General features: G+C 43.3%; 1 protein-coding gene across 1 annotated transcript; it reads left to right on the top strand.

The window, feature by feature from the left end:
* Positions 1-10,018: 10,018 nt before the first annotated feature.
* On the top strand, positions 10,019-15,039 carry OTOL1 (otolin 1). The gene is made up of 4 exons (XM_074591509.1): positions 10,019-10,370; positions 12,023-12,112; positions 13,040-13,111; positions 13,230-15,039. The coding sequence occupies exons 1-4, from the start codon at positions 10,019-10,021 to the stop codon at positions 14,123-14,125; spliced, it is 1,410 nt and encodes a 469-aa protein (XP_074447610.1). The 3' UTR covers positions 14,126-15,039.
* The last annotated feature ends 1,003 nt before the right edge of the window (positions 15,040-16,042 follow it).

The raw sequence follows: 16,042 nt of genomic DNA, 5'->3' as shown, positions 1-16,042 counted from the left end.
GGTTGTAGTTACCAGGTTGATATCCCTTAAGTATTCCAAGCTGTGACTTATTTCCTCTCAAATTATGAGCCTGGAAATGTTTAAATATAATTACATTTGGGATTATTGTCATTTACTTCCTAGAGTCTGAGCCTTTTTAACACAGGGCTCAGAACTGACTTTTTAAAATGAAATCTGCAATTTTCTGCAATCGCAGGGTTTTAAGAGCTTAAGCGTTAAGAGTCCTAAATATCCCAAGTCTCGCAGCAAAACTATGAGGTTTGCAGTATTGGTGCCTGACTTGCTTCCTGATACTATATCTCCCTTTTTAAAAAGAAGGTGCGTAGGCATAATCTCCTGATTTTAATTAAATTTTGTCTTTCAGAAGGGAAAGTGGCAGGTGTATGGAGCTAGAGAGACCCTCTGTGAAATAATTAGATGAAAACTGATAATATTTGGCTTAATCCACAGTGCTGGCATAAAGGTTCTTAGAAAACAACACCTGCCCTTTGCTGATTAATAGGCTGCTGCTGTATTAGTGATCCCGGCATACACCTTTGGTAAATGTCGCCTGTTCTAATAGTAAAAAAACTTCCTGAAACTCAGCAGCCAGCCAAGCCAATTTTCTTTGTTTGTGGAACTTTATGGGAACTTTACATGTATGAGAATAATTGCACCTGATCCAAGTACAACAGCAGCTGTGTGGCCAAATCTTTCCCAATTTTTATAAAAAAAAAAATATTAAAATTTTGAAAATTAGAGTATGAATTTTTGAACAATGGTGGTTCACAATTTTTGACCAAGTTTTGAACTTTAGGTATTTGGCCTCTATGGGCTTGTAGCGTCTTTGCAAAGAAAAAGGGAGAAACGGCCTATTTCCTTTGAGTGACCCTCAAAGACTAATGCCTGTCCCGCATCAGTAGAGCTGCCAAGTCTGGCGTTGGAGTGAGGGTGATACACGGGTGAGCGCTGGAAGAAGGTGGCGTTGACATGATGGGATGTACCCCTAAAAACTTTGGGGAAGGCAGGTATGTGGGATGAGTGAGATGGGGCAGTACAACCACGGGTACAAAAAATTAGAGACAATATAAAACTTTATGGTGTGCTTTTTATTCCTCGAGTTCAACAATAGGCAATAGGTAAATTTCCTAGAAATGGAAGGAATATGTATATATGTATATAACTCACGCCCTCCACTACAGCGTTTAGATGTAGAAACTCCTGAGCTCAGAGTGGTCCAAGCAGCCTGTTGACTCCTCCAGTGCATCTTTCTCCGGGTGGGCTTTTGCCAACTCACCGATCCTCTCTCCTTCTTACTTTGGCTCCATAAAGGCACTTTGGTTTCTGAATTGCACCCACCAGAAGCCAGAAAGGACCCTCTCCTCGTTAAATTTTTCAGAAAATCCAATTAAAGTTGGATGTTCGTATAAAATCACTCTGACAGTTCATCTCCTCGCCATGATACTATCCAAAATACAATTTTATAGTCCCCAGTGTGAGTAGTTTTAAAAGGTAAATTACAGCTCAGGACTGTTTATAGAGGTCACTGTGATTTCTACCAGTTATTCACAGGCAAATATTTAGCCTGAGGGAAGTAAATATTTTGAATGTTAGGTGTCTATTTAAACATAATCAATTATAAATTTGGATACATAAAACTGCTAGTTTGCAATATGCTATAGGCATGATGTACTTTCTCTGGGATTATTTTGATCTCAGAATAATTAAATGCTGGGATATACATCATGAAGTGTCGAGTGGCCACTTTAAGCTGCAGAATTAGCTCATGAAGGAATGCAAAGGCAGCACATTACCTCATAGGTATTAGGTATTGGATCTATCTCATGGGTTTCATATATTAAACATGAAAAAGGAGATTTCAACCAGAAAAAATATATTCCAGGAAGCTGCAATAAAGCAGCTGGTGCTCTGTGTGTCCTGTGAATAGTCAGAGTGGAGATCTTTCTGTGCTTCTTTAAGGACTGTACAACATATGCAGTTTTTCTTCTTTATTTTAGCATCTAATCCTGTGAATACAACAGTCTCCGTCTTTGCGGATGGGAAAGAAGTTTCTGCATTGGTAGATATTCTTCAGGTGTGGTACTTGCACTGCATTACGACTGCGTGTCACTTCTCTGCTTCTTTTAGTAGTAATCGTTTTGCTGGGAAAGCCCTTTCTTGAGGTGCATTCAGCTGATTCCCCTTGATACCAGGGGCGGCAGGGGACAGAGACCAGGAATAGGGGACCTGCCATGGGCACCCACTGTCCCCACTGACCCAGGCTTGCACACTTGCCACCGAAGTGGTCCCAGAGGGTGGCACTTCGGGGGGCTCCCGGGCTGCTTTGCCATCCTCAGCTGCAGCATGCGGCTGGCGGAGGGGCTGACAGCCCTCACCCCAAAGGGACAAGCCACTATCACCAGCCAGGCTGGCATTTCAGACCCCTCTCCAGCAAATATCATCTTCCCTGAAAGTTGGTACTGGAGACAAGGAGAAAAACAATCCCACCGCTTGCTATTAGCAAAGGCATGGCTATTGAGGACTATTTTGTTTCTTAAACACACTGAAGGAAAACAGCAGTACACCAGAGAAGCAAGGTTTCTGTGACATCCCCGAGCCTGACACACAAAGGGAGACCAGGGTGAAAAAGGGGAGCCAGGTAATTTTATCACTTTTTACCTTTGGCCGTCTACAGTTTCCAGGCGAGCACAATGGACGTGTTTCTTAGTCAAGACCAGAGGCATCTGTAGGTCCTGACAAAGGAGATCCGTGCCCCGGAGCAGGGCTTGGAGCGGGGCCGCGCTCTGCTCCCCACTGCAGCGGTGTTTGCAGGGCCAATTTACACTCCTAAAAGGGCTTAAAAAATCAGCACCGGTGTAGGAGTTCAGCCCAACGAGCTACAACAGCTCGTGCGCTCTAATTCTGGTCTCTCATATAAATAAGGACGTGTTACTGGTATTTTAAATATGCATTTAGGGACTCTTAGAGTGATTGACTCGATAGAACGTAATAGGTACCATGAAGTTCTTATAGTCCTTAAATAACTCCCTAAATGCTTATTTATGTGCAACGGTAGCTTTTGGATCCTTCTAGCCATTATACTTTGAAGTGCCATAAATCTCTATTTAGGTGTGACTGCACTGCCATCCTGCACGCTTAGGAAATTTAAAACAACATATAGTATAGGGTTTGTGAGATATACGGGCACAGACTGATGCAGGGTTTTTTTTTCTGATCTTATTTTCCCCTTGATATCTGAATCTTAATAACACTAAATACAATTCTACTGATTTATCAGGGAGATTATTTTATTCTTTTGCATCCAATGAAAATCCCTATGGCAGTATTTTTTTCAAGTCAAGCATTTTAAAAGCCTACATGTGTAGCAGCTCCTTTTTCTACATAAATGACTTGTTTAATATTTACCCCACACAGTATTTAAAATTCTCATCACAAATGAAAGACCCCCAAAATTTTAATCTGAAATTAGAACAACTGTAGAGATAAATTACAAAGATTTTTTTTTTTTTTTTGCATCTTAGGTTTTGTTTGGCTCAAGCATTTATTTCATAATTCTTTCTTTTGCAAAAAAAACCAAACCAAAAAACTGCAAACTAGCATCCCAAATGCTGCGCAGATGGGCACACCGCACATGGGCTCCAGGATGGCTGCGGTGTCCCCAGAGTGGGCTGTTCTCCATGGCATCTGAAGAGCAGCATCTCCAGATGGAAGAAGATTTTGATCTTTTGTATCTTGCTTGGTTTGTTGTTTTTACACCACTTACAGCTTAGTTCTCAGTAGTCGTATGTTGCCTGCTTTAGGTGAACAAAGTTGACATTATGTAGGTCAACATGTAATTTGATAACCAGTGAAGGTTCTCCCACAGAGCTGTGTTCTGTCTATTCTGAGATGTTGTTCTTAGTAAAGGGAATTTAACAATTTTTTCCCTTTTGCGGATAAACTAGGATACATTGGGAAGAGGGGAATACAAGGATCTCCAGGAGGACATGGACAGTGAGGACCAAAGGGAGAAGAGTAATGAGGTGCTCAGTGGTGAAGCAGGACTTCCTTCTTGGAGGGGACAAACTGGTCCTGGAAGACCTCCAGGAATTGCAGCCTACAAGGAGCAACTGGATCCCAGAGGTGACACAGGACCAAGAGGTAACTGGGGAGAAAAGTGGTCCAAGGGGGACAGAGGAAAAATGGGTGGGAAGGGCTGGAAGGGACACATGGGGTCACTTGATGTCTGAGGATTGTTGGGGCCCAAAGGAGACCCTGAAGTCCCTGGAAAAAGGGGTCAGCCTGGAAAACATGGGCTGGCTGAATTTCCACGTCGAAAAAGACAGAAAGGACAGAAGGAAAACGGGGGAGAAAATGAAACTGTAGCTTTTCAGTGCATCTTAAAAATAAAAAAAGCAGCCTTCTGCTTTTTTTTCACCCAGCAAGGGTGAATTCCTGCTCTCCATGTAGTGCTGCCTCTAAGGGACATTTAGGAGGCTGCGGCATACTGAGTACATAAGAGAGGAGAAAAAAGGTTGTATCTTGACTTGATTAATTTATCTGTTGTACCATCTCGTATGGAAATATTCCCTCCCCTAATTAACAACATGGCAGAAAATTTTCATTTCTGTCTGTTTTCTGTTTAGCTCAATTGTTTTGTGATAATGAATAAAGGAGACCAGAACACATTTCAGTTTTTCAGGAAATAAAATTATTTGGGTGGGGAGAGGAGGGCCTCTTCCAGGAGGTCTGCTAAAGTGTTGTGGGAAATCTTGTGAGAAGTGTTAATTGTTTTTTCACACAGAAATATTAATTCCCTTTTAATGCTTTTTACCCAGCTCGAGTGTAATTTAATTCCATTTTTGCCTACTTCCTATTCTATGTGAATATTCTTTTTTCCAGTTTGCCTTCTTGATACTTGAGCATTAAGATTTTAAATTACCTGTTATTACAAACCTGCCTTATTTTCTATGCTGCTTCAGTTTTCACTGTTTCCTCCTTAATTGTATTTCCAAAACAGATTTTTTTTTTTTTTTTATCTGCAGGTCTAAATTTTCTATTTTCATTTGCAAACATTTTGAAGTGGAACCCTCCAGGAGGTGCTTTTTGAATCTCCTTTGCTGATCTCATTATGAAATACTCCATTAATTTAATGCAAAATATATTTACACAGCTTGCTGTGTCCGCCTGTGTTTCAGAAAGGTAGCCAAGGAGAGGATCCCGCAAGTACAAGGTTGCTCTGGCCACATCATCCAGGTTCAGGATTGCCCTGTGCCCCAGGAGGAGCCTCAGGCTGCAGAGGAGGGGAGAGGTGAGGGTCTCTGACGAAATCCTTCCTTTCCTCCCCATCTCTGATAATGATGGGGAACTGGCATTAGGGTTGCAAGGATTATTGGTTGCAAGGATGCTTCTTCCTCGGGGAATTGCTTTATGCTGGTTAAAGCTTCCTCTGGCTTTCCGGGATGCGCTGGCTTTCATGTGTTTGCTTTTGCCAAGCTCCGGCAGGAGCTTTTAGTGACCCAGCACTTATGAGAAGATCGCAGCCCTTCCTACCCATGGCTGGTGGATGTACTGGTGGAAATCGGTAGCATGGACACAGCTTTTTTTTTTCACTTAACTTTGCAAATCTCATTCAAAACCAGTTATCTGCAAATACGCAAGGCTAGGAGTGTGTTTGAAATGTACTTTGAAGGAATTTTAATGTCCCACATGCATCATTTATACCAGTAAAACGTAGATGCAGATCCCCCAAATAAACAGAGTGGTTAATCTAGTGCTAAATCTTAAGTTACACTCTCAACCCATGAGTTTTCCAAACTGCTTCGGTAACTCAATAAGCACTGTATAATTAAAAAACCTGCAGTTGTCCCATAATCTAATAATACTATTGCAGACTGCTACTATTCAAGCTATTCAGGAAAATACACTAACCCAGGATTAAAGCTGGCTTTAGCTTTAGTGTGCAGCAAATATGGCATTAAATTGAAGTCTGTGAAAGAGTAGCTTTGGTGAATATGGAGGCAACACTATAAAATGCAGTAATCTTGCTTAAAAATGGTTAATATTCCCCTGTGGAATAACTTCTGTTGCTGAAGAAAAGTCCCGAGTTAAGATCAAAATAAGGATTTTATTATAATTGGTTTGATTGCCTTTTGTCTTCAATTTATGTGTCTGTGGTCTTGTCAGAAATATAACTGCTGAAGATGCAAGTATTTTTAACTTCACTTGGAAACACTGTGTCCAATTACAGTCCTGAAAAGGGTTACTAATTTTTTAAAAAGAACTGGTTGAATTCAGGATCCAGCGCTGTTTCCAGCAGTGAGAACGAGGAGCAGTGAGTGCTGGTGGAGGTTCCATTGCAGGAGCAGTGACAAGCCCGTGTCCTACATGGGGCTAGAGCATCTCGCTGCAAAACTCCTAATTGATTTCTTTGGAATAGCCTGAAAAGCTGGGGAATCGATCTAGCCTGGTATGTTTAGTAATAGACTTTCCTTAATCAACTTGTTATTGCTGAAAGCTCTAGACTGTTGTGCAGGAGAAGGTGGTCGCAAATAAATCATGGAGGATTACAATTCTCTCCCCTTACATTAAGGGAGAATTGATTGTTTTCTGTAGCCTGCCTGAAACAAGCAGCCTTTCTTGGCCGTCAGCTGAGCTTGGAGTGTACTGGTGTGTAGTAAATTCAGACTGATTGAATGAGATGGTTTCCTTGCTCATATTTCACCAAGACAAGGCAATGAAAGGCAGCCTCACATTCCTGCGTTTCGTACCGGACTCTGAACCGGGTTGGGAAATCTAAGAATAAACGCTGGCCCATTTTAAGGTCACTGGGGAAGGAAACGAGTGCTGTGATTGCTGGGAAAGACTGAGGAAAATCAATTAGCCTGTGAAATCCAGAGGGGTTATCAGTTCCAATAAGAACAACTTTGCAGCAACCCTCCTGGGGTGGATTTGTCCCTTTTCCCAGCGGAGTTTTGTTCTGCTGCCCCGACGTGCTGCACAGCCTCCTGCAGGTACCCTGCCCTGCACCGCAGGTGGAGGGACAACGAGGCAGCATTTGCTTACTCCATCTCCGCATTTACCTGGGACAGCCCGGATTTGAGACTGAATTCCCCTTTGGGTGCATTTCCATGCAGACACATGCACACATGCACCCGTGATCCCATACAGCTATTTCTGTAATTTCTCTCTTACCCTTTCTAAACTCCCACTGCAGGGAGGGGAGTGCGATGCCAAACTCTGCACATTAAATACCCACAGAGAAACCTGGACCCTGCTGAAGCAAATGGGCAAATTCATGCTGAGTCTGATGGTACCAACATATGATGCTGTGAGTTGAAAAAGGAGCATCCCCAAAGCCCCCCAAACTGATATTGCGGGAAGAGCCGTAAAAGTCCCATGTGAAGAGCAGCATCCCAGTCAGGGAAAGCGTTTGAATTTCCTCAAATTTCAATGTCACCTTGCTCCTTTCAGGGGACTTTGCCAATCCCCGCTTCTCCCCGCACCGTGCAGGCTCTCATTGGCCACAGGAGCAGCCGATACACAAATAAAACTGATTCTCTCCGAAAATAAGATTGTCTTTTTCAAAGTGCCATTGAGGGGGGGTCGTCCTGGGAGCAGGACCGTTTATAAGGTAGGAGATAGCACGCACTGATCGTTTAGTCTTCAGGCGGGATATTTGCAATGAAGTTGTAGAATTTAAGACATAGTGACAATATGATTTATCTCAAAAAGTTAGTCTGTCATGAATGTACAGCTGCAGGAGGACTAGTGTTTTTCCTCCCCTGTATAAGAATTTGAAACAACTAAATGACAAAGTGCAATCATCTCCCTGATATTTAAACCTGGGAGATTGGGATTAAATACCTGTTGTGAACTGCAATACCGAAATTCTATTATTTTAGGGACTAAACCAAAGAACAACTGTTTTATTACAATGTTATTATGGGGACACGTACTAACAATTAGTGGATATTTAATCCAATTAAATAGATGTGCTGAACAAGATGTCACTGCGGCAAAGTTTAATTCTTCATATTTTGTGTCCACTGTGAATCATAATCTTTCCTAGTGGGGGCATTCAAACGAATGACTTTAGAATCAGTGGTGGTGAGCTAATGTAATGAAAAAGTCAAAAATTTCAGTTTTATTAAAATGCATTTGTATATTTAGGAATGCTTATTTTAGGAACAGTCTCGCCCATTATAATGAAAATCTGATTAATGATACTTAGCTATGAGAAATTTATTTTCTAAGCAGACTGGCAAGGTATAATTTTTTTATTAATTATGTTTTTCCAGTATTTGACGGCAATCCATGAATCCAGCTATGGAATTAGAAAGTGTCTGGATTTAGAGCTTGTTGCAGGAATTGTTTGTTACAGTACAACATGGTAACAGTTTTGATTTGAAAACTGATTTACCATTTCCTCATAAAGTTACAAGGTCTCTAAAGCTGCAATTTCTTTCTTCTGCTGGCTTTCAGTGTGCAGAAGTCATGAGTCTGTTTAGTTATTTCCAGCAGTGGCAAAACACTCCTGCATGAGTACATTCTTCAAAAGGAGAATTTGATGCTTTTTTTTTCTTTTCCGAGACAGCAGATGACCCTCCTTCTCCACAACTGCGGCTGCTTCCCTGCTGCTGGCTGTAAGGTCCGGCTCCTCTCTGCCTGCCAGTGCTGAGACCTGCCCTCACCCACCAACCGCCCCGGAGTTAAACTCTTCATGGTCAGGTTGGCAGGGGCTGGTCAGGAGCAAACATGAGTCTATGACAAAAATCAGTGCCCAGTATCCGGTCCTGATGTGACACACACATGGAGAAGGGATAATTTATCCCTTACTGGAGCTGATGGGGTGAAGAATGGGTTGAACAGCAGCAATGAGCAACAGTGATCACTGGGGATTTTGTGTGGATAATCAATTTTCCCCTAAATGATTTGGTTTTATGTGAAAGCGGAAAAAATCATGACCCTGTCCTCTAAAACTGAATTCTTAAAGATGGAAAGATTATAATCCAGCCCCCAAACAGGTGACTTTGGGTTGGACCTCCTTTTGCCCTCTGGATGGCAAGGATAGCCAGCGTTTATCTTGTTGACTTTTTCATGTAATTAAGTGCCTTAGCTTCTAAGGAAGGTTAGATTACAGGTTCAGCAAGAAAGGGAGTCTGTTCCACTTGTATTTACAGGTTGGTACACTGGTTTAGAAAGGAAACAAAGATGCTTTATATGACAAGTCATCTGAGAGGCGTCATTTGTCCTATAGGAAAAAATGTGTGCTTCTTACTTTGTTCTTTCTTCCTGATTGAGCTGAATCAACGATTTAAAAATAAAAAGAATGGACGTGGAAGTTCACGCTAAAAGAATATGCAAGTCCAGAAAATCATTTGGTAACAAAGAGAAAATCGACATAATTTATGAATACTTGATGTTTCATTTTGTTTGCATTTATTCTTTTAGAGCAGAGCTTTTTATAATGTGCAGTTGTGTTGGATTCTGAAATCATTATTGAATTATTCCTAATCCTATACTCAGAAGGGTGACATCATGTGTCTTGGTGATCGTGAAGCTCTCAGTCAGTGCCTTGAACTTCTGTGGGAACCTGTGGGAGCACTTCCAACCACAGCTAACAGGAGCAGCCGAACAGCAAGTGCTCTGTAGGATGACGGTCAATAGGAGTGAGCAGGCAGGAGGTTTTGCTAATTTTGCTTTATTTTTCACATAAAAAGTGAGGCTTTGTAATGTAGTCCTCCAGGCAGATGCCCAAATGTGCCTGACACTACTCCTGCAGGTCTTCTGGCTTGTGCCCGGGCTGAAGGGTCTCTGTGTATGGGTCAGCTGTGATGAGCATGGCCAGATGTTTCTCATGCTAAACCAAGTGATTATCTGGATTAAAAGACACAAGTATAGGAAAAGGGATGCAGAGAAAAGTGCAAGGAAAGAGATGGTGGATGCAGAGTAAATGGTCTTGGCGGGGAACATGCAAATGCAAAGGGTGTTGTGCAACTGTTTGTAATTGCATTCATCTTTTCCTACAGCTGCCAACATGTGGAGCTCACCGGGGTCTGCCTTGGTGTTCGTGGTGCTGGTTGTAACTGCTGTGCACGCGGGAGTGAAGGTGACCCCAGCTGTGAAGTACACGAAGATGAAGCCCTTACAGCTGGTGGGCGATGGTGCCTCTCACACCCCCCTCGCTGCCCTCGTGGGAAAAAGCCCGTTCTCAGCAGCCCCAGGCAGAGCTGAGTTAGCCACCCTGAGACCTGCGCCCCAAGGGGCCACCACACTTTTCCCCTTTGAGAACTACACACTTGACACAGCAGATTTCTTCTACAACTGCTGTGACTGCTGTCCACCCTCTGTGGGGCCCCGGGGACAGCCAGGGGAGCAGGGACCCCCAGGTACGCTGATGTCTCTCTCGCCACTCTTGGCTAAAGTGTCTAAACCATATTAAGGAGTCTCCTGCTTTTTCTTCAAGAGATGGGTTGTCAGGACTTGTGCAGCAAATGCTCGGTGTGATTATACCTCGTGTAAAGCCAGAGCAAAAAAGTGCATGCTAGCTACATGCAAGAAGTTATGAAACACCAATATGAGTGGGAAAGCCCCCAAAAGGAGCTTCCTTCCCATGGCACTCACTTTGGGGACCACGCTGGCATGGGAGCGCTTGCAGAGGTGGCCCCATACCACATTGCAGCTGGTGGATGTCCCACATGGCCACACTCTTCAATTCTCTGTCCCTAGGTCTGATCCCCTGGGAGTCACAGATTTACTTTCACATTTATTTCAACTATTACCCTCAAAACTACCTGCAAGCAGTTTTGTGTCTTTGCTGAAGGCTTATAATAAAAGCCTCTTTTCTTTGATTTTTTTTTTCCCCTTGGAAAAGAGGGCGTTAAATACAAAAATAGTTTTGGGTTGAAATTTTAAAATAATTATTTGATCTCACAAGAGGCAGCTCTGTATAGAGCACCTAAATATTTTATAAGACACACTTTGTCTCTTTTTTCTACTGCTAAAATACATATCTATAGAGCACCTAATTCTAATACCGCTATAATGAATAGTGCATTAGTCTGCAAATGTTCACTTTATTAGCAGTAATATTGGAGATAGAAACTATTCATCTGAGAAAAGGTGGTAAAATAATGAAATAATTTTCTTTTAATACAATGTACTCGAGGGATTTTCACTTCCCGTGGCTCGGGAGGGATCAGCTAATGGAAATTACAGTGGCTGCAGAGGGAGTTTGCACTCCTGTGTCTCTTGAGCGTTGATGGAAAAGTCCTTATGTCAAACAGGTTGTGTTGTGGTGATTGAAACTGCCATAGTCTGCTCCCAGACATGCACTGGGAGTCTCTAGATTCCCAAGTGGATGAAAAAGGAAAAAAAAAGATTGAAGGCAGCTTGCATGCCTTTCAACCCGTCCCTTATGCAGCATGGAGCTGTTTGCCAGGTTCCACTTCTGTATTTGCAGACTTAATTCTTTTTAAGGAGAGGGGCAATTACGAAGCTATGGGAGCTCCTTAGGTGCGCTCAAATATTACAGGCAGATTACTTCTGATGTTTTATGAATGTCTGAGCTCTTGTGGCTCTGAGGCAGCTGGAAGTTAGTTTTAATAAGTCTTTAACTACAGCCAAGAGCGAACTGCAAAACTATAAGATTTGGGGACCGCAGTAGCTGAAAGGCAAAGGCTGGGGAGCTGTGTGCCTGACCAGGGGACCTGCGAGCATGCACCCCACTAATCTCAGCATGATCAGTGCGGCATTGCCCCTGCCATCTCTCACCTTTTGCTCTGACATACGGTTTCAGCTGTGATGTCTGCAAGAAGTAGGGGAGCAAGGGCCCAGGCCACACTCGTCTGTCTCACCTCTTCTTTGCATTGGTTGTATGATGCCAAATAAAATATCCAACTCTTCCCAGGGTGATGGAAACAGAGTTTCCCCTACCTGATATTCCTCCATGCCCTGTTGCTTAGCTATTATTGTGAAATTTCTTTATAAAGTTAAACCTTTGAGTTAATAAGATAATTTTGTTCATGTGATTACATTACAGGTCCCAAGGGGGAGAAGGGAGATGCCGGTTTGCAAGGTCTGCCAGGAACTCCAGGTCCTCAAGGCCCAAAAGGTTCTAAAGGAGAAAGAGGTAAAGTAGACTAACTGCTCATTTCAAAAACAGATGCTGTTGTCCTCATTGAATACCATGAAGTTATAGGAAAAAATATTTTTCAAAGGAAAGGGAGTATGCTCATATGGATTGACACCTTGCAAGTTTTAGCTGGCATTAGGGCAGGGACAATAACTCAGATGGTGGTAGGGTATGTGCAGGAGGTATAGGAACAGCTGCTCATAAAGTTCTCACTTGAAACTCCTTGTTCTGAATGGGAGTTTAAAAACTGAGTTCAATTTGCTTTGGATTAAGGACATAAGTAGGAAAAAAACACACCACGGAAGCTACGTGTAGGAGTCGAAGCTGGATTTCAGTTTAAGTATCTCAGGCAAAATGATTTCAGCTAAGATGAAGAGCAATTATTATCCATCAGTAGTAACTGAAAGGAGATCCTGCCCTTCATTTCTGGCTTGGAGCAGCTCTGTTTTGCTGCCACACACCACTGGTAGGACCTTGCAGCTGCCTTTAGTCGTGGACAAATACACAGCGAAGCTGATAACGGAGGTATACCGGCAGCACTGTGCTGCACAGTTCAGTCAGTGCAGTCTTTTAGGCTTTGATTCCCTTTTTGAACAAGACTTTTGGAAATCTTGGAGCAAGAAATGCAGAACTCTCATCTTCTCCATCTTGCCATTAAACAGCGGCAACTGCCTCCCAATGAGGCACTGATTAGAGTCAGAAATCCAACATTCACGTCAGATGCAGTTGCCTGCATGATGGTGCTTGGTGCTGTGAGATTCAGCTGAGGTTTCCGAAGGCATTTCTTGAAAACACGCATTGCTCATACCTGTTTTATTAATGAAGTGAGGGACACATGCAAAATGGTACCAGTCGTCTTCTGTGTAATGATTGCTGCGCCGCAGACATCATCACCAACAGTATATTAATGGTGAAATGTTCTAGGAGGCAAAGGGGAGCAAGGCGAGCGAGGAGTCAGTGGAAACCCCGGTTATCCAGGCAAACCTGGGCTGCAAGGTATGTTAACACAGGCTGGGAAACCCAGGAATATTGCGCTGCCCTTTCCCTTTGCTGTTGATGAGGCCCCTCCATCTCCAAAGCAATCCAATACTGTTTTAAATCTTTTTTCCCCCAGGTGAAGCTGGAGTAAAAGGCAATAAGGGCAACTACGGCTTCCCTGGACTGAAGGGACAAAAGGGGTCCAAAGGGGACACTTGTGAGAACGGGACCAAAGGAGACAAGGGAGACAGGGGGGATGCTGGAGACCCAGGAGTGGATGGAGAACAGGGTGACAAAGGGGAAAAGGGAGACACAGGGGAGAAGGGGTACTGCGGGGAGCCAGGGGGGAGAGGTGCAAAGGGGGAGAGAGGGGAAGGGGGGACAAAGGGAGAAAAAGGGAGCAAAGGGGAGATGGGGGCTGAAGGTATTCAGGGAATGGATGGAAAACAGGGAGAAAAGGGTGAGCAAGGAAGTAAGGGTGAAAAAGGGGACCTGGGACCTGCTGGTGTGATGGGACCTACTGGGCCCAAGGGGGTTGCTGGCAGCAAGGGGGGCCGAGGGGCCCCGGGAAAGAAAGGTTCCCGCGGGGCGAAAGGCGCCCGAGGGGACACCACAAAGGTCCTGCGATCGGCATTCAGCGCCGGCTTGTCCAAGCCCTTCCCTCCGCCCAACGTCCCCATTAGATTTGACAAGATCTTGTACAACGACCAAGAAGATTACAACCCTTCCACCGGGAAATTCAACTGCAGCGTGCCTGGGGCGTACGTCTTCGCCTACCACCTAACGGTGAGAGGGCGTCCGGCCCGTGTCAGCCTCGTTGCCCGCAGCAGGAAGGTGGCCAAAGCCCGTGAGACACTCTATGGCCAGGAGATCGACCAGGCATCCTTCCTGACCGTCCTGAAGCTGAGTGCGGGTGACCAAGTGTGGCTGGAGGTTGCACGGGACTGGAACGGGGTGTACGTCAGCGCTGAGGATGACAGCGTCTTTACGGGGTTTCTTCTGTATCCGGATGTTTTTGAGATCCTGCTATAGATTTAGAGGGCAAAGATGTTACCGAGAAACATGCCTTTCTTTCAGCCTGTGAGGAGAAGTGAGCATCAGTTTAGCATATTGGTTTAGTTGCTAAGTTTTGTGATTTTTTAACTAAAATATGTATATTTGCAAAATACGGATTAGTTTTAACTAAGAGCCCCAAGAAGTGGCATGTCCTTTACGCAGGTGGGTGATGGCTAAGAGAAACCATTGTCCAAACGCCAGCAGGACCGGCATGGGGAGGGGATTTCATATCACAGACTTCAGGTTTATAATTAGCTTATTCAAATTATGTAATGAAACTCATCGTCTGACTGCAATTTTAATCAGGCCAGCTCCTGCGATCCCTGCATGGTCAAAACTCCTCTGGAAATCAGTACTGATAGCCATTAATTTTGGTAAAGATTGCAGTTTGATTTGTAGAGCTTAATCAGATGTGAACATAAGCAGTAGGTTTCTTGAAATCAAATGAAAAGATTTGAAGTTATTTTATCCTTGAATCAGTATTATCTAGTACTTCAGACTTGGTCATGAATTAATTATATGAAGGTTTGTCTAAAAGAGTATTACAACTATTTGATCAGTGTAAAAAAAACCACCCTAAATATTATCCTTAGGCAAAAATATATCTGAAACTTTCAAAAGTAAGTAAAAGATGCATAATCCACTTTATTAGGCTACTCAGAAGCCCCCGGTTTCTGAGCTGCCACCAATTCAGCTGATGCTGCAGGGTCAGCCCTGGGCTGCGGGGAGGAGGAGGAGGCAGTCGGGAGCAGGCTTTGGCACTCGCACGAATCCTAAGGCATCGTGACGGCCCAGTGGACGTGTGAGCACGTTTCTAAAAAGCTCGTTTACCAAAATGGAACTGAATCTTGTGAAATAAAAGTATGACATTAAATAATCTCTGGATGTCAGATTGGGTATATTTCCTTACTAATGCACCTTCTCTCATCGCAGTAACTTTACGCCACCTTTGGCATATTAACTATGGCACACAAAATTGTTCCAATCGCTCTTTTTTTTTAGAAATAAAACTTACGTCTCGTAATTAGCCTTCAGTGGTGCTGGGATTTAGTTGTCTTCTCAGGCAGTCACAACTCTGGGACATTTTCCCAGTGATTTGATAAATGCTGGGTCTGACTCCAATGCAGACGAGGTGAATTAGGCTACTATTCCCATTGCTCTCCGTTTCCTTGCTTAAATTCCGTCGTGCTTTCCACGCCGTATTTAAATACCATCATAAATCACGTCCCTGTCCCTAACGTCTTCTTTTTACATGGCACCAAGATGAAGAGCTCCTGAGAGATTTTTTTACTCAGTGAGAAAATTAACACCAGAGAACTGCTGTTAAATTTTAAGATAAAAACAAGGCAATTTTAAAAGGCTGATCCTATCTCTCCGGTAAATGTAGAGGGTCCTTCAACTCATCAGCTTTACAGCCGTCTTTCAATATCAGCAATTCCAATGTGAGGTGTACTGGCTTTGACAAAAAGTTAGTGCTTAATTTGGTGCATAATCTGAGTTAGTTCCTATGTAGTTCAAGTCCAGAGTACTAAGTGTATAAATGATGCAGATTTTAGATTCTCTGGCAGCTGTTAACTATTGAAGAAAACGAAGAAGTTATAATAATAATAATTTTGGATTCCTGCTGCCACAACACCCTCAATTCTTTTGTTGTGCCTTCATGCTGCTTCCCATACGGCTCCTGTAACAGATGGTGGTATGTGGACATCTGACTAGCAATCTTCTCTTCTCCCACTGAAGTTTTTTACACTTTTTGTAAAAATAACCTCTACGAACACTCTTGAGAAAGCAATGCAAAAATTCAGGGTCTCTCAAGAATCTGCTCAGATCTAATCCTCTCCATAAATTAATTGCCTGGTCCTCTAGAGAAAAAAGATCTGTCAACACCATGCA

This window comes from Larus michahellis, chromosome 6 (assembly GCF_964199755.1).
Source record: "Larus michahellis chromosome 6, bLarMic1.1, whole genome shotgun sequence".
NCBI lineage: Eukaryota > Metazoa > Chordata > Aves > Charadriiformes > Laridae > Larus > Larus michahellis.
Note: the sequence above shows the minus strand (reverse complement) of the source record. Positions and strands in the feature narration are given on the sequence as shown.

What these genes read in the sequence shown, in the direction of transcription:
- OTOL1 (XM_074591509.1), top strand. Translation starts at nt 10,019, where the DNA reads ATGTGGAGCTCACCGGGGTCTGCCTTGGTGTTCGTGGTGCTGGTTGTA. An exon ending in AGGTTCTAAAGGAGAAAGAG is followed by an intron (nt 12,113 to 13,039) that starts GTAAAGTAGACT and finishes GAAATGTTCTAG; the next exon opens with GAGGCAAAGGGGAGCAAGGC. An exon ending in AGGCAAACCTGGGCTGCAAG is followed by an intron (nt 13,112 to 13,229) that starts GTATGTTAACAC and finishes TTTTTCCCCCAG; the next exon opens with GTGAAGCTGGAGTAAAAGGC.